This window comes from Bubalus kerabau, chromosome 14 (genome assembly GCF_029407905.1).
Source record: "Bubalus kerabau isolate K-KA32 ecotype Philippines breed swamp buffalo chromosome 14, PCC_UOA_SB_1v2, whole genome shotgun sequence".
Lineage (NCBI taxonomy): Eukaryota > Metazoa > Chordata > Mammalia > Artiodactyla > Bovidae > Bubalus > Bubalus kerabau.
In genome coordinates, this window is record NC_073637.1 from 57,402,160 (window position 1) to 57,429,121 (window position 26,962).

General features: G+C 36.7%; 1 protein-coding gene and 1 long non-coding RNA gene across 2 annotated transcripts in view; both read left to right on the forward strand.

The window, feature by feature from the left end:
• NUDCD1 (NudC domain containing 1) overlaps positions 1 to 26,962 on the forward strand; it is a 92,192-nt gene that overhangs the window by 50,506 nt on the left and 14,724 nt on the right. The window contains exons 7-8 of the mRNA XM_055546417.1: positions 675 to 819; positions 6,034 to 6,159. Coding sequence (XP_055402392.1) covers positions 675 to 819; positions 6,034 to 6,159 — 271 coding nt within the window. The remainder of the gene's footprint in view (positions 1 to 674; positions 820 to 6,033; positions 6,160 to 26,962) is intronic.
• Positions 12,561 to 16,983, forward strand: LOC129626952 (uncharacterized). Its single transcript, XR_008702324.1, has 2 exons — positions 12,561 to 14,654; positions 15,711 to 16,983. It is a non-coding gene; the product is annotated as an uncharacterized LOC129626952 (long non-coding RNA).

Sequence of the window (26,962 nt, forward strand, 5' to 3'; positions counted from 1 at the left end):
TGTGGAACAGGTGCCACCACCCACTTTTCTCTGTATTACCGCAGCAGCCAGCTTACCTGGATTCCCTTTCCTAGTCAGGAGGCACATGGGCAATTCCCTTACCATGTCCACAGTCTGCCCTGACTCACACCTCTCTCCCTTTCCCGCTGTATTAGTCCTTAATCTTAGAGTTCCCTTATGGGTTCTTTTTTATTGATTTAAGCTGCCTGATCTTTAGTAATCGTATCATGACTACTAGTTTGGTGATAGTGAAGGTAATTGTTGGCTCCACACACAGAGAGATACCTTTAGTTTTAGGCCCTTTCCAGTTAACTTTATGTGCCCATCACTCCATCTCCATTCCCCAGTGAAATAATTCATAGATACATCTGCTTATATTTCTGCTACTTAAGATTAGTAACAGTCAGCACACCTGAACTGCAAAAGTTTTTCTGAGGGTGATTTGACTCTCCCATCAGTCCAGGGGTACTTTCATATTTGTTAAGTCTACCTTGTTTACTCCTGGATGATAGGTGTTCCATCATATGCAAAACTAAAATGAACATGATTTTTGGTAAAACATTCTCGGGACACTGGAAGGGTAATTTCTATGGAAGATTCTTCTGTTTGATATTGGTTGTATAGTTTGTGTAGCTGCTTAATGTAACAAAACTTTCCTCATTTTACACATCTAGCTTGGAGATTTCCTTGATCAAGAAGAGTGAAGGCATGACATGGCCAGAGCTAGTGGTTGGTGATAAACAAGGGGAATTTATAAGAGACTCAGCTCAGTGTGCTGCAATAGCTGAACGTTTGATGCATTTGACCTCTGATGAACTGGTAAGCAATTGCAATAGTAGTGGGACTTCACAAGGATTCAGAAGTATGTGGGGATTATACCATGTTTTTCAAATGTTATTTTGCTTTTCCTAATGTAAAAGACATTAGGTATTACTAACTAGTGTTTGAATATCACTTGAAATTCTAATATTTATTGCCTATTCACTAACTGAATATATATGTGTGTGGGGGCATGTTTTACATACAGGGTGGGTGTGCATGCATATGTGTATGTATATATGTATCTCTCGGTCTCTCAATATATGTAGAGAGAAAAGGAAATATATAATTGATCCTTGAACAATGCAGGGATTAGGGATCCCACCCTGTACACTCAAAAATCTGAGTTTAACTTTATAGTTGGTCTTCTATATCTGCTGATCCACATCCTCAGATTCAACCAGTTGCATATTATGTATTTCTGTAGTGTGTATTTTAAGTTCAGTTCAGTCACTCTGTCATATCCAGCTTTTTGCGACCCCGTGGACTGCAGCATGCCAGGCTTCCCTGTCCATCACCAGCTCCTGGAGCTTGCTCAAACTCATGTCCATTGAGTCAGTGATGCCATCCAACCATCTCATCCTCTGTCGTCCCCTTCTCTTCCTGCCTTCAGTCTTTTAAGTAGATCCTTCTAGTTCAAACCCATGTTGTTGAGGTGTCAGCTATATCTGCCTATATATCTGTATTCTCATTTAGAAGAATTAACTGACCAATGCTGATAGGGACAAAATTTTGATTTTATACCCTACTTTGCTAATAATCTATTTGTAATCATGGACATTTTTTGGGTGATCTTAAAATATCACAAGGGGTGTGTATACATACACACTACATATAACTATGGTTTTTTGTTGAATATGTTCCTCCTCTGATGACATTTAAGATAATGTTAAGAATTTGAACAAATACAGCAATACACCAGAACTTCAGTTATCTTCATTTACCAGATCTTACATCAGCATATTTAAAATGTCTAACTTATTGCCATCTGGAATTATAGCAATGCAGAGGGTTGTATAAAGAAGTATTTATACTGTAGAGTTGGTTGCATCCTAAGATAGAAAAGAAAGATTAGAATATTGAAAGTAAATGTCTCTGATGAAAGAAAACATAACCAAAATGGAGAAACCATGTTTCACCTTTTCCAGCATAATGGAAAATTTCAAGAATCACTGGAATTCTATGTATGACTACAGAACTTTGATTTCATAGCCTTGTTACAAGTCATGCAGACTGCATTTCTCTATGCTCATTCATTTAGCAAGTATTTATTGTTATAGGGCTCTGAAGATACAATTATAGAGACAGTAATGGAGGTTTGTTGTGAGATTGTAGATAATTGCTGCTAACTGCCTTTTAAACTTGATGATTTCAAATGAATGTTGTTAGATAAGTGACTAAGTTATTTATGCCTGAATACTAGTGTATTTGTTAGTTTTAAAATAACAGAATTTTGTCATCTCTAACTGAAGGCAGTGTTTTTTTTCAAATCTTTTTACCTTTTCTTGCCTTACTGCATTGATTAGAACCTCTAGTCTACAGTAAAATAAAATTACTCTATTTTACATACTGCTGGTTTGGTTTACTGGTATTATTGAAGAGCTTTACATCTCTGTGAGGAATACTGGGGTCTATAGTTTTTGTTTTGTTTTTTTACTTTTTGTATGTGAATAATGCTGAGTTCATAAAATGAGTAGGGAAGTGTTTCTGTCTTCTGTTTCTGGAAGAGATGTAGACTTGGCATTATATCTTCTTTAATGTTCGATGGAAGTTGCCAGTGAAACTTTCTGGAGTTTTCTTTTTTTGAAGGTTTTAAAGCATAAATTTAAGTTGTTTAGTAGATGTTTTGGGCATTTATTTCAATTGACTTTATTTTTCTCCTTTTTTTTTCAGTTTCCAGTTTCGTTCATTTCTGTTATGACATTTATTACTTCTCTTTGCTTGCTTTGGATTTATTTTGCTATTTTTTTGAAGGTGAAAGCTTAGATGATTTTTTTTTTACCTTCCTTTTAATGCTCTACACTTCCTTCTAAATACTACATTAGCTGTATCCTCCAAATTTTCTGCCTGTTTTCTTAATCCCATTAGTGATTAATTTGATTTGTTGCTGGGTTTCAGTTTTTTGCCTGGCTGGTTTATTCTTTGTTCTTAAACCTAGGGCTGAACTTTTCACATATCTTAGCTAAAAGTGTGGAATGTTTACTAGGTTTCTCCTCCTGTGTAGGCCCTGATTTCTAATTTTTGTATCCAAGTACTCTGACAATTATCAAAATTAAGCTTTTTAGCCTTTTATCCACTGCTTTCCCTTGTCTTTTTCAGCTCAGCTTAAAATAGCAGATAGCTTGAGGAAAACAGCATGGAGTCTTGGGTTTTCTTTGCTTTCTCTTTTCTCTGTAATCTTGTCTTTTTCAGTACTGGCTGCCTCAATAGTCCTTAGCTTTTAATTTTTGCCCTCTTATTTCTAGTGTTGGTTACTCCAGTTCTTGGGACCCCATGGACTGTAGCCCACTGAGCTGCTCTGTCCATGGAATTCACCAGGCAAGAATACTGGAGTGAGTTGCCATTTCCTGCTCCAGGGGATCTTCCCTTCCCAAGGATCAAACCTACATATCCCATATTGCAGGCAGATTCTTAGCTAAGCCTCTAGGGAAGCCCTATATGAGTAATTGAACGGGGAAGGGAGGGAGGGAGAGTACTTTCTGTTCTGCTGGATGTACGTATCTTCTTGAGTCACCGTAACAGAATGCATGCATGCATGCTAAGTCAACTTCAGTCATGTCCAACTCTTTGCAACCCTTTGGACTGTAGCTCGCCAGGCTCCTCTGTCCATGGGATTCTCCAGGCAAGGATACTAGAGTGGATAGCCATTAACTTCTCCAGGGATTGAACCTGGGTCTCTTATGTGTCTTGCATTGGCAGGAGGATACTTGACCACCATAGCCACCTGGAAAGCCCATGGCCCAGCTCATTGCTGGAATTACCTTCTAACCAGTCACTGTAATCATTGTTTCCTTTGATATTTAGGATGGAGCAGACAACCATAGCTCAGTTAGTTCAGTGCAGTTGCTCAGTCGTGTCCGACTCTTTGCGACCCCATGAGCTGCAGCACTCCAGGCCTCCCTGTCCATCACCAACTCCCGGAGTTTACCCAAACTCATGTCCACTGAGTTGGTGATGCCATCCAACCATCTCATCCTCTGTCATCTCGTTCTCCTCCTGCCGTCAATCTTTCCCAGCATCAGGGTCTTTTCAAATGAGTCAGCTCTTTGCATCAGGTGGCCAAAGTATTGGCGTTTCAGCTTCAATGTCAGTCCTTCCAATGAACAACCATAGCTAGCTGGCTCTATAGCTCAGCTGGAAATTGACAGATCTGATAATGTCCGTAACTTTCAGACATTTTGTTTCAGACCCTTGTGGGTTCTTAAATTCTGAATAACATGACTGTATTTTGGCAAACTAGGTATGTGGACATTTTATCAGTTGCTGTTGAATTGTATTTCTGTTACATGCATGTGAATATACAATTTATAACTTGAGTAATCCTTTTTCACTCTTTGAGAGAAAAACATGAAACAGTGATTTTTGCAGACAGTGAAACATACTAAAATCTTAGCTTATTTTTAACTATACCTCTGTGTTTTTGTTTGGGTAGATATTTGTGTGTGTGTTCTAGTGTTGATTCTAGAGATTATGGTGTACGTCTTCAACTCATCACCATGTGTCTTCAACTCATATCTTGAGTTCATTTAACTCATCTTGGGAACTTTATAGTATAATTCCATTCCTTCAACCTTTGTATTACTTTTGTCCTTTTATTTCTACCTTATAAATTTAATATGTTACAACCTTAGTCACTTGTCTTTTAAAGAGATTAAAAACGCAGTGTGGAGAAGTCTTGCGTTGATCCCAGTATTTGTCATTTCCTCTTTCACACTGTGTTTATTCAGATTTCCATCTGATGTCATTTTTTTTCCTGCTGAAGAATTTTCTTTATCATTTCCTGCATTGTAGTTCTGCTGGATAAATTCTTTCTGCTGGATAATTCTTTTGTTTTTCTGCAGACATACATATGCAAAAATGCATGCCTTTCTTCTTTTAAAGCTGTTTTTCTTAAGTGTGTAAGACACTGTTGATGGGTTTTATACCTTTCAGAACTTCAAACATACTCCATTGTTTTCTGGCTTGTATAGTTTCTGATAAGTCAACTGTCATTTGTAACTTTGTTCCTGTATTTGTAGTATGATTTCCTCTTCTGAGGAAATTTTTTCCACTTTAAAATTTTCTCTTTATTACTAAGAGAATGATTTTATTTTTCTTATTTTCAGCAATTTCATTGTAATGTGACTTCCTGTGATTTTTTTTCTTAATGTTTGTTATGCTTGAGATTGTTTGACCTGTAAGATTATCATTTTCATCAAGTTTGAAAAAAAATTGCCATTATTTCTTCAAATTTTTTTCTATTCTTCTTGTGTCCTTCCAAATACTTATATGTTAGACCATTTGATATGGTTCCATAGGTCACTGGGGTTCTTATTTTCTGTGTCTGTTTTTAGTTTTTGTCTTCTCTTTGCTTCATTTTTAGATGGACTCTTTTATCTTTTACTAGGGTTTCCCTGGTGGCTCAGGCACTAAAGAATCACCTGTAGTGTGGGAGACCTAGGTTTCATCCCTCAGTTGGGAAGATCTGAAGAAGTGAATGGCCACTTACTTATTCTTGCCTGGAGAATCCCCATGGACATAGGATCCTCACGGGCTACAGCCCATGAGATCATAGAATCAGACACAACTGATTAAGCACAGCACAGCACATATTACTATTTTAGAGAGACTATTATTGCATTTTAAGTAGACTCAGACTAACTGGTTGTCTTTTCTTCTGCCATGTCTAATCAGCTGTCAGTACCATCTATTTTGTTTACCATTTCAGATATTGTATTTTTATACCTAGAATTTCAGTTTGGTTCTTTTTTTATATCTTCTGTATTTCTCAATGTTTGTTTTTCTTTTTATCTCTGAGTATATAGAACATGTTTATAATAGCTGTTTTCCTATCTTTTTCTGCTGATGCTATCAGTCTATTATTTTTGTGACTATTTTTGTTTAAGTTTTATTGGTCCTGAGTCTGAAATTTAATATTTCATTATTTCTGTAATCTCAACATCTTTAAATACGAAAACATTAATGCTCTTATTGTTGTTTCTTTTCTGGTCCAAGAATCCAAATCCAGATAAAGATAAACCTCCTTGTAATGCTCAAGAGTTAGAAGAATGTGATATTTTCTTTGAAGAGAACTTCAGTTTATGCAGATTTGATGGCAATACATTAAAAACTACTCATGTGGTAAGTTCTTGATAATGATATTTATAAAAGTTTGTGAACAGAGAGAAGTTATTCAGATGAAATGGTAAGTGATTGACTAAATACTGTTTTGCAAAGATTGATTGACATTTACTGTCTGTGACAAATGTCTTTGTCTCTGAAAGCAGCCATCTTTCCACACCATCACCCATAATTAAGCAGTGTCATATGTTTGGTGCTGCTGCATAGTGATATCTTTCAGTGGTTTTTTTTTCTGTGCATGTTTTTCATATGTAGTTGTGCCTGCAGTATATGACAACTTCATATCTAACTGTTCCTCTCATTCACTGTCCTTTTGTAATATTTTTTAGATACTTAACTTTTTTTAAACTAATAGCTGGATATTATGATACTCAAAGGAATTATAAAAAGGAGCATTTCTGGATTGTACCTGTGTAGAGAAGTGATGTGGAATTGCATAAGATCAGTGGGTAGAAAAAGGTGTCATTGAAGCTTATACCAAAATTACTTACTCTTAAGATTAATTTCTACATCTGCTCTGCTCTCCACCCCATCAACATATAACACGAATAACTTCTGAAAAGCACAGAGATAACATTTTGCTTACCCCAGTGTACCTAACACCTGCCAAGGGTCCTGATTCTGATAGGTGCTTAAAAACATTTTTAGACTGATCTGTTGGTGACAATCATAAAAATAAAAATGGTTCCATCTTGGATCTCAAGAAATTTGCATGTACTTTTATGTCTCCTGTTCTTTTTCAGTCACTCCTCTAATTGAACAGAGTTCTTGATCATATTATTTTATGCAATCTGGTCGCTGATCCAAAGCCCAGATGATCAAAGTTATTAGGTTTTCTTGGCATTTTGCTTCTTAGATGGTTTTTTTTTTTTTTTTTTTTTTAGTTCTGATATAATCCCATAGATAACTCCCTTACTGTGAGTAAAGAAGAGCCATTACACACTCTTACTGCCTTGGGTTAGATTTTAGAAAATCATTCTAAGTACGACTGATGAAAAACTCTTGAACCTTGACTAACTGTAGACTATTTATTCTTGAAGAATCTGGCCTTTCCTCCTAAACTTAAAGTCTTAGGAGCTATAACTTTTAGATACTGCTTCCTGCCTAACTTTTATAGAGAAGGCACCTGATCTTAGATGTCGTAAAACGTTACTATTTTAGCTTAGCTTCTCTGAGAATTTTGCTTCATTGTAGTATAGTAGTAGTAAGTAGTGTTGATCAGTAGTTTAATCTTGGTCACTGAGAGGCATCTAGTTAATGATACTGCTCGCTATTTCCTTTGTTTAACATAAGTTAAAACCAAGGACTAATAGAAGGGGACTGAAATAAAACCTTTATTACTGACAAATTAGGGTACAAATGCCCCATCTGCTGACTAAACCCTAGAATTTAGCAAATAGCACCTAACCTTAGTCACAGGCAGTGCCAAACCAGGTCTGGCTGACTCTGGTGGGGCAGAGGAAGGCCTCTAGCTCCCTAGAGGAGAAAGTTGATAGAGCTGAGAAGAATATACTCGGAAATTTCTTCTTACATTTACCAACCAAATGTCACTTCACTCCTTAAGGATTTATAGAAGGTGAAGTGTTACAGCTGTGGACCTTCTCAGTGTCATAGAAATATACATCAGGAGTGGGGAAGAAGTGTAATACATAATAAACAGGGATAATCCTTCTAACTTTGAAAAAAAAAATTCGATCTGTAGAACTGTATTTCATCTTTTTATTTTGCAGATCTGTTAGGCTATAGTAGGTGAGGTTTACATGAGATCAAAGATAGAGCCAGTATTAGAAACTAGATCTGTGGACTTTCAGGATGTTTCACCATAATTTTCCCTAAATACCAGGATCATAAATTATAATTTCAAGATTCTAAACCATTGCAGTCTGAATAAAATATGTTCCCATAGAGCATGAATGATAGACTTATTATAAGCAGATCCTATCTTTGGAAATTTAAGAAATATATAAACAATCCCTCATTGCATCACAGTTTATAGGGACAATATTTAATTAAATATTGCAGCATTTTTTACATACTTTAAATATTTAATCAAAGTTCAGCGTTAATATCTCATTTAAGTATAATAATGTATTCTTCTGCTCCTTTGTTATAAATTAATTGACCAGATATAGATGGGTTTATTTCTGGGCTGTTTTGTTCCAATGATCTATGCATCTGTTTTTATGCCAGTACTTTACTGTTTTAATTATTATAGTTTTGCATTATAGTTTGAAGTCAAGGAACATGATGCTTCCAGCTTTGTTCTCTTTCTCAGGATTGCTTTAGCTGTTTGGGGTTTTTGTGGTTCCATACAAATTTTAGGATTGTTTTATTTCTGTGAAAAATTCCATTGGAATTGTAGGGAGATTGCCTTGAACCTGTAGATTGCTTTGGGTAATATGGACATATTAACATTATTAATTTTTACAGTCCATGAGCACAGTTATTTATGTTTTCAGTTTGTATCACCATGTCTTACAGTTTTCAGTGTACTGGACTTTCACCTCCCTGATTAAATGTATTCCTAGGTATTTTATTCTTTTGGATACAACTGTAAATAGGGTTATGTTCTTAATTTCTCTTTCTGATAGTTCATTATTCGTGTATAGAAATGTAACAGATACCTGTATATTTTTGTATCATGCAATGTTACTGAATTTGTGTATTAGTTCTGACAGTTTTTTGGTGAAATCTGTAGTGTTTTGTAGATACAATATCATATCCTATCTGTAAAGTGACAGTTTTACTTCTTTTCAATTTGGATGTCTTTTCTTTTTCTTGCCTAATTGCTCTTCTAATACTTTGAATAGTATGTTTAATAGAAGTGGCAAGAGTGGCTATCATTGTCCTTGATCTTAGAACAAAGTTTTCAACTTTTTACCATTGAGTATGATGTTAAATGGGGGCCTGTCATGTATGGCTTTTATTATGTTAGGGTAAGTTTCTTCTTGAGAGTTTTTAAATACACACACAAGAAGGGGTTTATTTCAATAAACCCTTCAGTAAAGGGGCGTTGAATTTTGTCAAGTGCTTTCTGCGTCTATTGAGATGATAGTATGATTTTTATCCTTCATTTTGTTAACGTAGTATGTGATTGCATTTATTGATCTGCAGCTACTCAACCATCTTTGTGGCCCTGGAATAATTAAACACTTCATGTTGTATCATCCTTTTAATGTATTATTGAATTTGACTTGCTAGGCTTTTCTTGATATTTTCATCTGTGTTCATCAGGGATATTGGTGTGTAGATTCCTGTTTTGTGGTGATATTGTCTAGTTTTGGTATCAAGGTAATGCTGAGCTAGCAAAATTAGTTAGGACATGTCCCCTACTCTTCCTCCTCCCCAAAAAAGAGTTTGAGAAGAACTAGTAATTCACCAGTGAAGAAGCTACCTGGTCCTAGACTTCGGTTTGTTCAGACGTTTTGATTACTCCTTACTAGTAATTGGCCTGTTCAGATTTTCTGTTTCTTCATTATTCAGTTTTGGTAAGTTTGTTCATTTCCTCTAGGTTGTCCAATTTGTTAGCATATAATTGTTCATAGAAGTTTCGTATACTTCATTGAATGTCTGTGGTATGAGTTGTCATGTCTCCTTCATTTCTGATTTCATTTCTCTTTTTCTTGGCACATCTACCTGAAGCATTGTCAATTTTGTGTATTTTTTTCAAGAAATCCATTCTTAGTTTTATTGATCTTTTCATTGTCTTTTAAGTCTCTTATTTCATTTATTTTTCTTGGATTTTTTGTTTTTTTCCTTCCTTCTACTAACTTTGAACTTGGTTAATTTTTAGTTCCTTGAGATGTACAAGTTAGGTTATTTGAGATCATTCTTATTGTAGGCAGTTATTGGTATGAATTTCCCTCTCAGAACTACTTTTGCTGTGTTCCATAAGCTTTGGTGTATTGAATTCACATTGAATTTAATCTCACATTGAATTTACACATTTGTAAATGTTTGAGTTTTCGTCTTATAGTTAATATCAAGTTTTTTGTGGTTGCAAAAGATCCTGATACTATTCAGTTTTGTTAAATTTATTAATTCCTGTTTTTTAGCCTAACATGATCTATCCTGTAGAATGTGCCATGCGTGCTTGAAAAGAATGTTTATTCTGTTGCCTTTGGGTGGAATGTTCTGTTTATATCTATTAAGGCCATATGGTTTAATGTATCTTTTAGGGCCAATCAGATCAGATCAGATCAGTCGCTCAGGCGTGTCCGACTCTTTGCGACCCCATGAATCGCAGCACGCCAGGCCTCCCTGTTCATCACCAACTCCCGGAGTTCATCCAGACTCAGGTCCATCGAGTCAGTGATGCCATCCAGCCATCTCATCCTCTGTCGTCCCCTTCTCCTGCCCCCAATCCCTCCCAGCATCAGAGTCTTTTCCAATGAGTCAACTCTTCGCATGAGGTGGCCAAAGTACTGGAGTTTCAGCTTTAGCATCATTCCTTCCAAAGAAATCCCAGGGCTGATCTCCTTCAGAATGGACTGGTTGGATCTCCTTGCAGTCCAAGGGACTCTCAAGAGTCTTCTCCAACACCACAGTTCAAAGGCATCAATTCTTCGGTGCTAGCCTTCTTCACAGTCCAACTCTCACATCCATACATGACCACAGGAAAAACCATAGCCTTGACTAGACGAACCTTTGTTGGCAAAGTAATGTCTCTGCTTTTGAATATGCTATCTAGGTTGGTCATAACTTTCCTTCCAAGGAGTAAGTGTCTTTTAATTTCATGGCTGAAATCACCAATAGTTCCTTATTAATTTTCTGTCTGGATAATATGAGCATTGGTGAAAGTGGCTTATTGAAGTCCCCTATTATTATTGTATTGCTGACCCTTTCTCATTTTAGGTCTGTTAATGTTTGCTTTATATAGACAAGTGTGCTCCTATTTTGGGTTCATAAATACGTACAAATTTGTTGTTGGATTGACCCTTTTATTATATAGTAACCTTCGTTGTGCCTTATTGTAGTCTTTGTATTAAAGTGTATTTTGTCTGATATAAGGAGCTACCTCCACTTTGTTTTGGTTTGCCTGGAATATCTTTTTCCATCTCTTTACTTTTAATCTTCATGTTTCCTTGTATGCAGTGAGTCTCTTATAGGCAACATAAATGGTTCAAGTTTTTTAGTTCATTCATCCACTCTTTTGATTGATGGTTTTATTTTAATCAATTTACATTTAAAGTAATTATTAATAATGTATTTTCTGTTTTGAAGTTGCTCTTTCCCTTTCTTCTTCCGTTGATTACTTCTTTTGTGATTTAATTATTTTCTCTAGTAGTATATTTAGATTCCTTTATCTTCTTTATATTTACTTGAGGTTTTTGCTTTGTGGTTACCATGAAGCTTACATAAAACAACTTATGTTTATAACACTATTTTAAGTTTATAACAACTTAAGTTTGAACAACTCAAGTTTGAAACTTAACAATTCTAAAGCTCTACAACCCCTACCCCATGTTTTGTTTCTGATCTCACAATTTACATCTTTTTATCTTGTTTGTGTATTCGTTGCTTAGTCATGTCTGACTTTTTGTGACCCCATGGACTGTAGCCTGCCAGGCTGCTCCATCCTTGGGATTTTCCAGGCAAGAATACTGGAGTGTATTGCCATTTCCTTCTACTGGGGATCTTCCCAACCCAGGGCCTGAACCTGGGCCTCCTGCATTGCAGGCATACTCTTTACTGTCTGATCCACTAGGGAAGCCCATTTATCTTGTTTATCCCTCAGCAAATTGTAGTTTCTTTATTTTTACTACTTTTGTCATACGTTCTTTATAAATTAACCCACACCCTTTACCACTTAGATTATTCAGAATTTTACTATATTCTGTACATTTGCCAGTGAGATTTATACTTTTATGGTTTTCTTTTTTACTAATTAGCTCCATTTTGTTTCAGTTTAAAGAAGTTTCACTGACATATCTTATTAGGCTGGTCTATTGGTGATGTACTGTTTCAGTTTTTGCTTGTCTGAAAAATTCTCTCTCCTCCCATTCTGAATGACAGTTTTGCCAGGTAGAGTACTCTTGGCTGGAAGATTTTTCCTTTCAGCACTTTGAAAGTATTGTGCTACTTCCTTCTGGCCTCCATGGTTTCTGCTGAAAAAATCTGCTTATAGTCTTATGGGGTTCCCTTGTATGTAAAAAGTTTTTCTCTTGCTCCACCTCTTTAGCTTTTGATGCATTAATTACAAGGTGTCTTGTGGGTCCGACTTTGGGGTTTTCATATTTGAAACTCTATGGGCTTCCTGGGTCTGGTTATCTGTTTCCTTACCCAAATAATGGAACATCTCCACCAATCTATCTTCAAATAAGTCTTCTGTCACTTTTTCTCTCTCTTCTCCTTCTGGGGTTCCATAATGTAAAAGTTAGTCTGCTTGATGTTGTCCCTTAAGCTGTCTTCACTTTTTTCACTGTTTTTCCTTTTTGCTGCTCTGATTGAATGAGTTGAACTATCCTAAGTTTGACCTCAATGATCCTTTTGTGTCTTCTCATCTTTAGTTTATTCAGTTATTGCATTCTTCAGCTCTGTGACTTTTATTTGACACTTTCTTTTATCTTCTAAAGCTTTATTGAAGTTCTCACTTTGTTCGTTCCTACTTCTCTCAGTCTTGGTGGGCATCTTTATGACCATTATTTTGAATTCTTTTATCAGTTAAATCACTTACTGCTGTTTCATTAAGGTCTCTTTCTGAGGTTTTATCTTGTTTTTCCCTTTGAAACATATTCCTCTGTTTTTTCATTTTCCTTGACTTTCTGTGTTGGTTTCTGTCCATTAAATAAAATAGCCACCTCTCCCAGTTAAAGAAGTGGTCTTGTAAAGGAGATGAAGCTTAATTGCTGCATTCTGCCCCTAGTTCTTTGTTGCCTCTTAAACTTTGTGATTGTCCAAGCATCTTATTTTGGCTTTCAGTAGTTGAGGGTGTGGCAAGACCTATTAGCGTCCCAAAATGGAGGATCTCAGTCAGCACCTGAGTTCAGTCTGATTGGAAGCCAGACCCTCAGACATCAGCTTTTAAAGTATGCAAATATGTACAGTCTTGTGGACTGCAGACGTAAGTCCCACTGTCTGCCAGAGCCAGATGATCTAGAGGTGTACCCTGGGCGACAGTCACAAAATTTGGGGCACCAGATGAGTGTACAAGCTCCTTTCCTAGAAATACCAGTGACCTAGAGAAAGGCATCTGGAGAAGGCAATGGCACCCCACTCCAATACTCTTGCCTGGAAAATCCCATGGATGGAGGAGCCTGGGAGGCTGCAGACCATGGGGTCGCGAAGAGTCGGACACGACTGAGTGACTTCACTTTCACTTTTCCCTTTCATGCGTTGGAGAAGGACATGGCAACCCACTCTAGTGTTCTTGCCTGGAGAATCCCAGGGACGGGGGAGCCTGGTGGGCCACCGTCTATGGGGTCGCACAGAGTCGGACACGACTGAAGCTACTTAGCAGCAGCAGCAGCAGAGTAAGGCAGAGGGAATGTGCAAAGATGGTGACCACTGGCCTCAGCCTCCAAAAAGCAACTCAGTGAGCGTTTAGATACGTCACACGAGAAGCCTGTCGCTACTCTGAAGCTCTAGGACAGGCAGAGTCCTTTTTCACAGAAAGACTGGAGTGTATCTTGCCATCTATATTAAGCCCTGATAGTGGTAGCCAACCAGGAGCTGTGTCTAATTGCTGTAGTCCCACGGTACCAGGAACACAAGCCGCACGGACTACCAGACCCAGGCCAACAGTGAGCATCCCCTGGGCAGCAGCCGCAAAACCAGGGTACTAGATGGGAAAGCAGGGGCACCAGATGTGTGTGCAGGGTTCCCTCTGGGAGACACTGGTGCTCTGAAGAGATGCAGAGGGAGAGTGCGGAGACGGAGCTTACTGGCCTCTGTCCCTGAAGTGTGTTTCAGTAGGCTCCTGGATGGGTGTTGAATTAAAAGCTTGCCCCTCCTTCATGGGAGGAGGTGAGTTCAGTATCCTTTTTCATTGCTGTCTTGAACCAGTATCTCAGTTGAGTTAAATTTGAGGCCAACATTTTTCTATATAATGACAAGCATTTGACTTTTCTATTATTAGTCACTTTTTATGAATATAGGCCAAGATTCCATGAAATAAAAATACATAAACATGGATGTTTGGGAATAAGTGGACTGATAATAACTGGAACATCTCCAACAAATAATACTCAGTCCATCTTCTTTTTAAAAAACAGATTTGGTAGGTCAGTGTATTGTGTGAAAGTCAAGGTCTAGCTGGTTAAATGTAGCTTGTACAAAAATAGTTTCTTGTTATACCCAAGAGCTACCACTTGGCTTGTCATTGGGGAAAGGAATGAAGGAGGCTCTGGCATTGTGGCTATTCAGTAGTACATCCATTTTAGGCTTCAAATACTTGGGTAATTTGTACTCTTTTTTGCAGTGTTTATTTCAAGTTTCTCTTCTTGATTTCATTTGTCATGACTTGGGACAATTTGAAATTACCTATACATGGAAAGGTCAGTATATGTCCTAATTTTAGAGAAGAAAAAGTACTAAAACAGAAAGGTCATAACTCTATATTGTAAATGGCAGGTTTTCCAAAATATAAATTCCCTGAATGAAATGTAAATCAGGGTTAGAATTTGACATTTGGAAAGTAAAATGTTAAATGAATATATGTAGCAACATAATAAAAGAGAAATATTAAATTTCAGAACTGAAGAAGAAAAGTAATGAGATGTGATCACTGGGATGTAAAGCTCAAATCAGAATTTAGATATAGTTGAAAATGAATTATTTTTGCTTTTTTCCAAAACATTAACCACTAGCCACATAGCTTTCAAGCAGTTGAAATGTGGCTAGTTGAGATGTAAGCGTGAAATATACAACAAGATTTTGAAAACTTAGCATGAAAAAAAGAATTTGAGATATATCATCAATAATGACTTTTATATGAATGTTCATGTTGAAATGATAATTGATTAGGTTAAGTAAAATACATTTATTAAAATTAATATATCCCATTTCTCTTTACTTTTTAATGTGAATACTAGAAAACTTAAAATTTTGTAAGTGCCTTGCATTTTATTACTGCCAGACAACATTGATCAAATTAAATATAGCCTTGAACCATCAAAAGGTGATAGGATGTTTTTAAAAAATTAAACTACAGTGAATTTTCTAGATTATGTGGTGTTTGTCATTCACTGCTTAAAACATGAGAATGAAACAGCTGAAAAGAATATTTGTAACTTATAAGTCATTGAGACAGTAAGCAGAGGAAGTACAAACAGGAAATAATTCTTTTAGATTAGTATCATTAAGAAAACTAGAAATTGCATGTATTCTGTATACTAATTCTTTCAAAAAGATATTAAGAGTAGGCTCAGAGTTTATAGAGGAAGGAAATACATTTAGAAAGTATCTAAATCAGTGGTTCTCCAGCTTTCAAGCTCCTTGGGGTACTGAATTTATAATTTATTGATTATATCAAATTTGACTATAGTAGCAATGAAGCTATGTAATAATTCCCCTGCTTTCATGATCAGAGTAGATGTATATCTCTGTTACAGTGTCTGAAAATGGAAGGAGACATATCCTACTGCTAGTTGTTCCTGAATCTGACCACTAGACTGATGAAGAGGTGTTCTCTTCTGGAAGAGTTAGCAACCACCAGAGCACCATTCAAGCAGCTGACTATGAATCAACTTCTTCCCTGGAAGCAGTCTGCACCCCTGTCCCCAATTCTTCCTAATTACCAGGCAGTAAAGTAGGGGACTGTGCATTGCCTGATTTACTGTACAATTTGATCTGTATGTTTGTTACCAGTCCCCACAGACTGCACTCAGATTGTATAAATTAAACCATAAGGCCCTCGTATTTTCTAGGAGAGCTGTGGCTCTGTCAGCATCCATTCTTTCTCTCCAAAATGGCAGTAGGTTTGAGATTTTTAACTTTCCTGTAAGCTAACAAGTTAGCCTGCCACTGTTTCATAAATGCTGGTAAAAAACTCAAGACTTGGGTCAGAAAGGACAGTTTATTACTGACAGTAGTAACATTAGCTAGAGTATCAACATTTGGACCAATTCCCTGAGCCCCAATTCCTGCAGTGTAATATGGAGGTAGCCAGAATACTTGTCTGACTTCGCTCAGGAGAGAAGGATTATGCTACTTGTTTACTAACAAGTCTCATTTTTGCTCTGGAGGGAGACCATTTATCTTCCAAGGTTGGTTGTTCTAACACCACCATGAGATAGTAGTCTAGAACACATTAGTGCCTCTTGCCAGAAAGATGTGCAGAAATGCAAGACTTTTTAGAATAATTGTTTTCTTACAAGTTAATGTTCAGGTATCATGGTAATACTGGTGTCATAGTGTGATTCAAATGAAAGCACTTCAGTTTCTTTCAGGGTTATGAAAATATAATAGATAATGTCAATTGTTTGTTGCCAGCTGTTACTATTGATGTTACCTGTGATGGACCTATTTGAAATTGTCTTCAATTCCATTTTTACCTTCTTTTCTCTGCAAAGAAAGATTATTTTAGTTGCATATCACATACTTTTTGATTCTTAAATTTCTACATAGTATCAAGCCCTCAGTCCACTAGAATTTAGCCTTTCCCTGAGGTATCAATGGAGAAGGAAATTGCAACCTACTCCAGTATTCTTTACTGGAGAATTCCATGGACAGAAGAGCCTGGTGGGCTATTGTCCATGGGGTCACAAAGAGTCAGACATGACAAAGTGACTTAACACTTGAAGTATCAATGAGATTGTTACTTGACTGACCATTTTTTCTTAGAATATGAATTCATATATACAGAGCATCTTATGGGAAGATATTCTTAGAAGTTTTGTTTTAGATAGAATATTTAATAAACTTTCATCTGAAATCTTATAAAGTACAAGATATTTTCAGAAATTAAGTACCAAGTCCCACTTAGAGGACTTCTTTCTTTATACGCCAATCTTTTCCCCAGGGAGATTGCCCCTTACACACCAGATAAGAGAAAGTCTTCATGTTTCTAGCTGGAGGATTTGATAAATACTTGATTAAAAAAATGCAGTTTCTTTGTTGTTATGGGCAATAAATCTAACACATGAATACAATTAGCACATCCTTGATATGTGACAAGGATGATACTACAGTATAGTGGGGGGAAAGATGATCAAAATAAATGGCTTTAGTCTGTGAGATAGCCATAAGAAAAGTACTTTATTGACATTTACATCACACCATATGCAAAAATCAATTACGGATGAATTGCATGTCTATACAAGTGTGTAGAAGAAAACAGAAATTTTTGTGGCCTTGAAGTAGGTAAAGATTATTTGGACAGGGCATATAAATAGTGTAAAAAAACAAGTGTTCAGTTGGATCAAAATTCAGAACATCTGTTTATCAAAAGATAACATTATGAGAGTATAGTAGGAAACTTGCAGTGAGGAAGAGATATTTGTAATACACATCTGGGGCAAATGGTTCGTATCTAGAACAGGATAATGAAATGAAATTACCTGCCCCCACCCAATTGGTAAAAGAGTTTTGTTGGAATAAAAACTATAATACAAACAGTTGAGTGGTTTTAAAAGACCATATGGCCCTTAGCCCTGAAGTATTTACTGTCTGACCCTTTAAGTAAAAGTTTGCTGATCCCTTGTTTAGAGAGTACTATATTGGCTTGATTTCTATAGCTTTGTAATAGTCTTGCTGTCAGATAGTTCTAGTCTTGGATCTTTGTTTTTATTTTCCTAAATTGGTTTTGTTTTTGAAAAAACTGTACAGTCAGCTTTTCAATTTGTACAGAAATATTTGGTCAGATTTTTATTGGAATTGCATTGAATTTGTAGGCCAACTTGAAAATTGATACCTTAATAATGTTGTGTCATTCGTGGACAATGTATGTCTCCATTTACTTAGGTTTGTCTTAATGTTTCTTGGCAATATTTTGAAGTTTTTAGTGTTCAGTTTAATACCATTATTTCATATTATGGAAGCTATTGTAATTAGCATATACTTTTTTAGATTCCCAATATGTTTTGTCTTTTACATAGAAGTAAAGTTCATTGACTTTATATTGTAACTTTTATAAATTCTCTTTTTCTAGTGCTTTTTGGTAGATAAGTAAGTATATTTATGTACTGGATAATGACTGAATAAAGATAGTTAAAATTCTTTTTCTTGTCTTAATGTGCTAAGTAGGACATCAGATGCAATGTTGAATTTCAATGATAAGAGTAAAATTCTTTATTTTATTCCTGGTCCTAGGAAGAAAGATTGAGTAGTTTACCATTAAATATGATATTAGAGTTTTCATATATTAGATTGAGGAACTCACCTATAGTTTGCTGAGATTTTTATCTTAATCATGAATTTTGGTGAATTTAAGTACTTTTTTGGGTATGTGCTTTGATTATGTGGATTTTGTCTTGTATTCTGTTAATTGTTCAGTTTTATCATTTAATTTTTAAAAAATTGAAGCATGAGCATTATTTTAAGGATTTTTATTTCTATATTCATAGGGCTATTAGTCTGTGGTTTTCTTGTAATTTTTTTTCTTCAAATAACAGTAATGCTGTCCTCTTGAATTGAGAGGTTTTATTTTCTGATGGAGTTTGTATAGGATGGATATTATTTGCTCTTTAAGTGTTTGGTAAAATGTATTGCTGAAAATACCTGTACCTGGAGTTTTTTTGTGGGAAGGGTTTTAATTGAAGTTAGCTTTGTTAGTAGATACAGAGCCATTCTGATTTTGTTTCCTCTTTAGCTTGTATTGATCATTGTTGTCCTTCATATATTAATCCATCCCATCCAAGCTGTTGAATTATTGGCAAAAGTACTTCAAAATACTCTCTCATTGTCTGTCTAGTGTTTATAGAATTGTAATAATGGCTCCTCTTTTGTATTTTGTTATGTTTACTCTCCTCTATTTTCTGTCAGCCTTTATATCAATTTATCACTTTTATTAATCTTTTAAGTTACCCATTTTGATTTCATTGATTTTTTTACATTATTTATCCATTTTATATTTTATTCATTTTTCTCTTACTATTTTCTTTTATCTACTAATTACGGGTTTAGTTTATTCCTCTTTTTCTAGCTTCTTAGGTGAAAACATAGGTAATTGGTTTGTAGACTGTCCTCTGATAAATGCATTTAAACCAATAAATTTTTCTCAAAGTACCATTTAAACTTGATTCCATATACTTTGATAAGTTACACTATTTTGTTTCAGCTTAACATATTTTCTAGTATCCTTTACTCTTTTCTTTGATCCATTCTTAATTATGTTAGGTGTTTTGATTTCCCATTGTGTAGGGATTTTTTTGATGTGTGTGTGTATTCTTAAACTAATTTCTCACTAACTTCATTGTGCTTATTAGAGATAACCAGTCTTTTAAAATTTATTCAGACTTGTTTATAGCCCAGTACGTGGTCTCTGTAGGTAGTTTTTCCATTTATATTTGAAAATATGTACATGCTGTAGTTGGTTGACCTCAATTTGTGTTAGGTCAAGTTGTATTAGGTTAACTAGTTGAGGGGTGTTTTTTTTGGTAATTATTATCAGAGTTAAGTTATAATGTTGTAAATTAGTTTCAAGTATACAGCAAAGTGATTCAGTTACACATATATAAATACCTGTTCTGTTTCAAATTTGTATTCCATTTAGATTAGTATAGAATATTAATAGAGTAGAGTTCCCTGTGCAATAGAGTAGGTCCTTGATGGTTATCTATTTTAAATATAGTAGTGTGTATTTGTCAATACCGGGCTCCCAAATTCTTCTCCCTTCCCCACCTTTCCCTTTTGGTAACTATAGTTTGTTTGCTAAACCTATGAGTGTTTTCTGTTTTCTAAGTAAGTTCATTTGTGTCATTTTTTAAGATTTCACATATAAGTGATATATTTGTTTTTCTCTGTCTTCACTTAGTATGATAATCTCCATCCTTGTTGCTGCAAATGGCATTATTTCATTCTTCTTAGTGGAATATTCCATTGTATACATGTACTACATTTTCTTTATCCATTCATCTGTTCACGGACATTTAGGTCCTTCCATGTCTTGGCTATTGTAAACAACGCTGCAGTGAACATCAGAGTGCATGTTTCCTTTCTAACCATGGGTTTCTCTGGATATTTGCCCAGGAGTAAGATTGCTGGATCATATAGTGGCTCTATTTTTAGTTTTTAAGGTATCCCCATACTGTTCATAGTGGCTGTACCAGTTTACATTCCCACCCACAATGCAGGAGAGCTCCCCTTTTTCCATACCTTCTCCAGCATTTATTATTTGTAGACTTTTAATGAAGGCCATTCTGACTGGTGTGAGGTGATACATCATTGTGGTTTTGATTTGCATTTCCCTAATAATTAGTGATGTTGAGCTTCTTTTCATGTGCCTCTTGGCCATTTTTAGGTCTTCTTTTCTCTCTCTCTCTCTCCTTTGAATGCACAACTTTCCAGATCTTTGTTCCCTGACCATAGATTGAACTTGGGCCCCTGGGAGTGGAAGTGCTTGCTGAGTCCTAACCACTGTACTGCCAGGAAATTCCCTGTATGTCTTCTTTGGAGTAATGTCTGTTTAGATCTTCTGCCCATTTTTTGATTGGGTTGTTGGTTTTTTTGCTGTTGAACTGCCTGAGCTGTTTGTAAATTTTGGAGATTAATCCCTTGTTAGTTGCATTGTTTGCAAATATTTTCTCCCATCCTGTGAGCTGTCCTTTCATTTTGTATATAGTTTCCTTTGCTGTGCAAACGTTTTTGAGTTTAATTAGGTTCCATTTGTTTATTTTTGTTTTCCATTTCTTATTTATTTTAAAATAATAAACTATCTATTATTTTACTTTCCATTACTCTAAGAGACGGATTGAAAAGGATATTGCTGCAATTTATGTCCAAGTGTTCTGCCTATGTTTTCCTCTGAGTTTTATAGTATCTGGTCTTATATTTTGGTCTTTAATCCATTTTGAATTTATTTTTGTATATGGTGTTAAAAAATGTTCTAGTTTCATTTTCTTACATTTAGATGTCCAGTTTTCCCAGCACCACTTATAAGAGACTGTCTTTTCTCCACTGTATATTCTTGTCTCCTTTGAAGTGAAAGTCACTCAGTTGTGTCTGACTCTTTGTGATCCCATGGACCCCAATTCTCTATCCATAGGATTCTCCAGGTAAGAATAATGGAGTGGATTGCCATTTCCTTCTCCAGAGGATCTTCCTGACCCAGGAATTGAACTGGGTCTCCTCCATTGCAGGCAAATTCTTTATTGTCTGAGCTACCAGGAAAGCCCAAAAGTTTCCTGAGACCTCTTTCTTCCCCTGCTGTTTTTTGAGGCCCGAGAAGATCATGCTGTTTTCTGTTTTATGTGTTAATGCATTATGTGCCCTGTGCTTAGTCGCTCAGTCATGTCCGACTCTTTGCGATCCCACGGGCTGTAGCCCACCAGGCTTCTCTGTCCATGGGGGATTCTCCAGGCAAGAATACTGGAATGGGTTGCCGTGACCTCCTCCGGGGGATCTTCCTGACCCAGGGATTGAACCCAGGTCTCCTGCATTGCAGGCAGATTCTTTACTGTCTGAGCCATCAGAGAAGCCTGTGAATACTGGAGTAGGTAGCCTATCCCGTCTCCAGGGAATTTTCTCAACCCAAGGATTGAACCCTCCTCTCCTGAATTGGCTGACAGATTGTTGACCACTTAGCAACCTGGAAAGATCTTGCCTCCACTGTAGATTAATTGACCATAGGTGTGTGGGTTTATTTCTGGGCTTTCTCTCCTGTTCTATTGATCTATATTTCTGTTCTTGTACTGGTACAATACCATTTTGATGACTGTAGCTTTGCAGTATAGCCTGATTCTTCCAGCTCCATTTTTCTCAAGGTAGTTGTGGCTACTCAGTGTCTTTTGGAACTTCATACAGATTTTAAGATTTTTTTTGTTCTAGCTCTATGAAAAATGACATTGGTAATTGTGGTAGGATTGCATTGAATCTGTGCATTGCTTTGGGTAGTATGGTCATTTTGGCAATGTTGATTCTTTCAATTCAAGAAAATTGATATATCTTTCCATCTACTTATGTCATCTTTGATTTCTTTCATTAGCATCTTACAGTTTTTGGAGTATAGATCTTCTGTTTCCTGAGGTAGGTATTCCTAGCTTTTTATTCTTTATGATGCAGCAGTAAAGGGGATTGTTACTTTAATTTCTCTTTCTGATCCTTCTTTGTTCAGTTCAGTTCAGTACAGTTGCTCAGTTGTGTCTGACTTTCTGCGATCCCATGAACCACAGCATGCCAGGCTTCCCTATCCATCACCAACTCCCAGAGTCCACCCTAACCCATCTCCATCGAGTCAGTGATGCCATCCAACCATCTCATCCTCTGTCGTCCCCTTCTCCTCCTGCCCTCAATCTTTCCCAGCATCAGGGTCTTTTCCAATGAGTCAGCTCTTCGTATCAGGTGGCCAAAGTATTGGAGTTTCAGCTTCAATATCAGTCCTTCCAATGAACACCCAGGACTGATCTCCTTTAGGATGGACTGGTTGGATCTCCTTGCAGTCCAAGGGACTCTCAAGAGTCTTCTCCAACACCACAGTTCAAAAGCATCAATTCTTCGGCACTCAGCTTTCTTCACAGTCCAACTCTCACATCCATACATGACCACTGGAAAAACCATAGCCTTAACTAGACGGACCTTTGTTGGCAAAGTAACGTCTCTGCTTTTGAATATGCTGTCTAGGTTGGTCATAACTTTCCTTCCAAGGAGTAAGCGTATTTCATTGCTGCAGTCACCACCTGCAGTGATTTTGGAGCCCAGAAAATAAAGTCTGACACTGTTTCCATTGTTTCCCCATATATTTCCCATGAAGTGATGGAACCAGATGCCATGATCTTCGTTTTCTGAATGTTGAGCTTTAAGCCAACTTTTTCACTCTCCTCTTTCACTTTCATCAAGAGGCTCTGTCAAGTCCAGCTTGACAAGCAGGGTTTCCAAGAGCACGATATGGTAAGAGAATGAGAAATGAGACACAAGAATTCAGAGAAAAGTGAGGCTCAGGGGACCAACACTGCTCCAAGGTGAAGGTGCTGAAACTGAATCCAAGCCAGCTTTATTATACTTTCAGCCATGAATGAAAGAATAAACAGGGAGTTAAACTATAACTCATGTGGCCTTCAGGGCAAAATAACAAAATGATCATTAACTGTTGAGTAATTAGGTAACAGTAATCAATAACAAATCAATAACTAAGACTAATATTCTTATCTATAGACTTTCCACCAGATACGTAAAAGATGTGACTCTGAGATGCCAGTTGAGAAACAGTCTGGGGTCGGTTTTCTGATCCCAGGATCGTATCTTGTTTTCAAGATTATGAACTGTTCCCTCTGGACTTGTTCCAAGAGTCTCATGTGTTATAGCATCCAGTTTATCAATAATTATAAATTTCTTTTGCGGCCCTTGCCGGGGCTTGCTTTCATTTTATTCTTCCTGTCTCCTACAGGCTCTTTAGTTCTTCCTCACTTTGTGCCATAAGGGTGGTGTCATCTGCTTATCTGAGGTTATTGATATTTCTCCCGGCAATCTTGTGCTTTCTCCAGCACAGCGTTTCTCATGATGTACTCTGCATATAAGTTAAACAAGCAGGGTGACAATATACAGCCTTGACGTACTCCTTTTCCTATTTGGAGCCAGTCTGTTGTTCCATGTCCAGTTCTAATTGTTGCTTCCTGACCTGCATATAGGTTTTCTCAAGAGGCAGATCAGATGGTCTGGTATTCCCATCTCTTTCAGAATTTTCCACAGTTCATTGTGATCCACACAGTCAAAGGCTTTGGCATAGTCAATAAAGCAGAAATAGATGTTTTTCTGGAACTCTCTTGCTTTTTCCATGATCCAGCGGATGTTGGCAATTTTGTCTCTGGTTCCTCTGCCTTTTCTAAAACCAGCTTGAACATCTGGAAGTTCACAGTTCATGTATTGCTGAAGCCTGGCTTGAATAATTTTGAGCATTACTTTGCTAGTGTGTGAGATGAGTGCAATTGTGCAGTAGTCTGAGCATTCTTTGGCATTGGAATGAAGACTGACCTTTTCCAGTCCTGTGGCCACTGCTGAGTTTTCCAAGTTTGCTGGCATATTGAGTACAGCACTTTCACAGCATCATCTTTCAGGATTTGAAATAGCTCAACTGGAATTCCATCACCTCCACTAGCTTTGTTTGTAGTGATGCTTCCTAAGGCCCACTTGACTTCACATTCCAGGATGTCTGGCTCTAGTGAGTGATCACACCATCGTGATTATCTGGGTTGTGAAGATCTTTTTTGTACAGTTCTTCTGTGTATTCTTGCCACCTCTTCTTAATATCTTTGGTTCTGTTAGGTCCCTACCATTTCTGTCCTTTATTGAGCCCATCTTTGCATTAAGCCCTTCTTTGTTAGTGTATAGAAATGCAATGGATCTTTATTAATTTTGTATCATGTAACTTTCATGGATGAGCTTTAGCACTTTTCTGGTAGCATCTTTAGGATCTTCTATGTATAGTATCATGTCATTTGCAAACAGTGACAGTTTTACTACTACTTCACCATTTTGGAATCCTTTTATTTCTTTTTCTTCTCTGATTGCCATGCCTAGGACTTCCAAAACTGTGTTGAATAAAAGGAGAGAGAGTGGACATCCTTGTCTTGTTCCTGATCTTAGAGGAAATTCTTTCAGCTTTTCACCATTGAGCATGATGTTAGCTGTAGGTTTGTCATTTATGGCCTTTAATATGTTGAGGCATGTTCCCTCTATGCCCACTTTTTGGAGGGTTTTTATCATAAAGTGTTGAATTTTGTCAAAAGCTTTTTCTGCATCTATGGAGATGATTATATGGTTCTTATTCTTCAATTTGTTATTGTGGTGTATCACACTGATTGAGTTGTGGTTATTGAAAAATCCTTGCATTCCTAGGATAACTTGCACTGGATTGTGGTGTATTATCCTATTAATGTATTGTTTCTAATTGTGGCCTTTTCTTTTCCTTTTGGAGAAGGTCCTTCAACAGTTTTTGCAAAACTAGTCTCCTGGTGCTTTAATTATAGATGGAAAGATCTTCAAAAAGATAGTTACATTCTGAGGTGCTGAGGGTTGGGACTTCAGCATATGCATCTGGAAGGGGATACAGCTCAGCCCATAACAGTATCCCTCACTTAGATTTCAGTAATTATTAACAGTTTGCCACATTGTTTCTGTTTCTCCATTTCTTTTTCTTTAAACATTCAGGAGTAAGTTGAGGATACCATGCCCTTTTACCCCAGTGCCTCACATATATACTAAAAAGACATTTTCTTAGAGAACCGCAGTACAATACAATTCAGGAAATTTGACGTTGATATACATTAATACTTTTGTCTTATATAGAGTTCATATTCAGATTTTACCAATTGCTCAAGTAACATACTTTAGAGCAATTCTTTTTTTCCTGATTCAGGATCCAATCACGTGTGTCATATTGCATCGAGTTGTGGTGTCTCTGTAGTCTCTTTTAGTTTGGAACATCCAATCAGGCAGCTTTATGACACTGACTTTGTTTTCCACCTTTTATAGACTATTTCCAATACTTCCTCGAGGTCAGATTATGAGTTTGCATTTTTTCCAGGAACCTTATATAAATGATATTTCCAGTGTATCACATTAGGAGGTACTTGGTTGATATTTACTATTTTTCTTCTATTGTGGCATTAAATGTGATTACATAGTGTCCCTATTTTAAACTTACCTTCCCATTTGAATTAGTAAGTACTTTCTGTGAAGGTTAAAGTAGTCTTTGGAAAGGACTTAGATTTTGTCATTTCCCTGTCTTTTTCCTCTCTATACTGGCTTCCAATCTTGTCACATTTAGAATAATGTCTGGGATCCTCACTGTGGTCTACAGGCAGGCTTTATGACTCACTGTGTAAAATAATATTTTAAATTGAGAGATCAGTATACACATATAACATGAATATATCTGAAGCAAAAATTTCACAAAACAGTACTACCATTACTGTGTGTGCTCAGTCACTCAGGCATATCCAACTCTTTGTGACCCCATGGATTGTAGCCCATCAGGCTCCTCTGTCCATGGAATTTTCCAGGCAAGAATACTGGACTGGGTTGCCATTTCCTACTCCAGGTGGTCTTCAAACCCAGGGATGGCACCATGCAAATCTCTTGACCTCTCCTGTGTTGGCAGGCAAATTCTTTACCACTATGCCACCTGAGAAGCCCAGTGTAATACTGTAGTCACTCAGTCGTGTCTGACTCTTTGTGACCCCCATGGACTGTAGCACACCAAGTGCCTCTATCCATGGAATTTTATGAATAAAAGTACTGGAGTGGGTTGCTGTTTTCTAATCCAGGGGCTCTTCCTGACCCAGGGATTGAACCCTCATCTTCTGCATTGGCAGGTGGATTCTTTACCACTAGCACCACCTGGGATACCCCATTTGTATTGTACAAGATATTTTTTAGTATTCTATTCCATACTATTTTTAGTGAAGTAAAATAGAAAATTGTTTTCTTGGTCTAACTAAATTGACTTTGCTACCAGTATTGAGACCATAGTTAAAAGTCATTGCTCTCCATTACTGACTCTCTCTCATTTTTTACCATTTTTTCCCCTAGCTTACTTTTATTAAGCCATACTGGCCTTAAAGTCAAGATTTTATAAGACTTTTGGTACTTTTCAGACATCGATTTTAGACATAACACACATGTACAACTTTCCAACACAACTGACCAAGCAGAATATATACGTTATTAGCTTCTTAACCTAAATCTCGTAACCACTTGAGTTTGAGGTTTC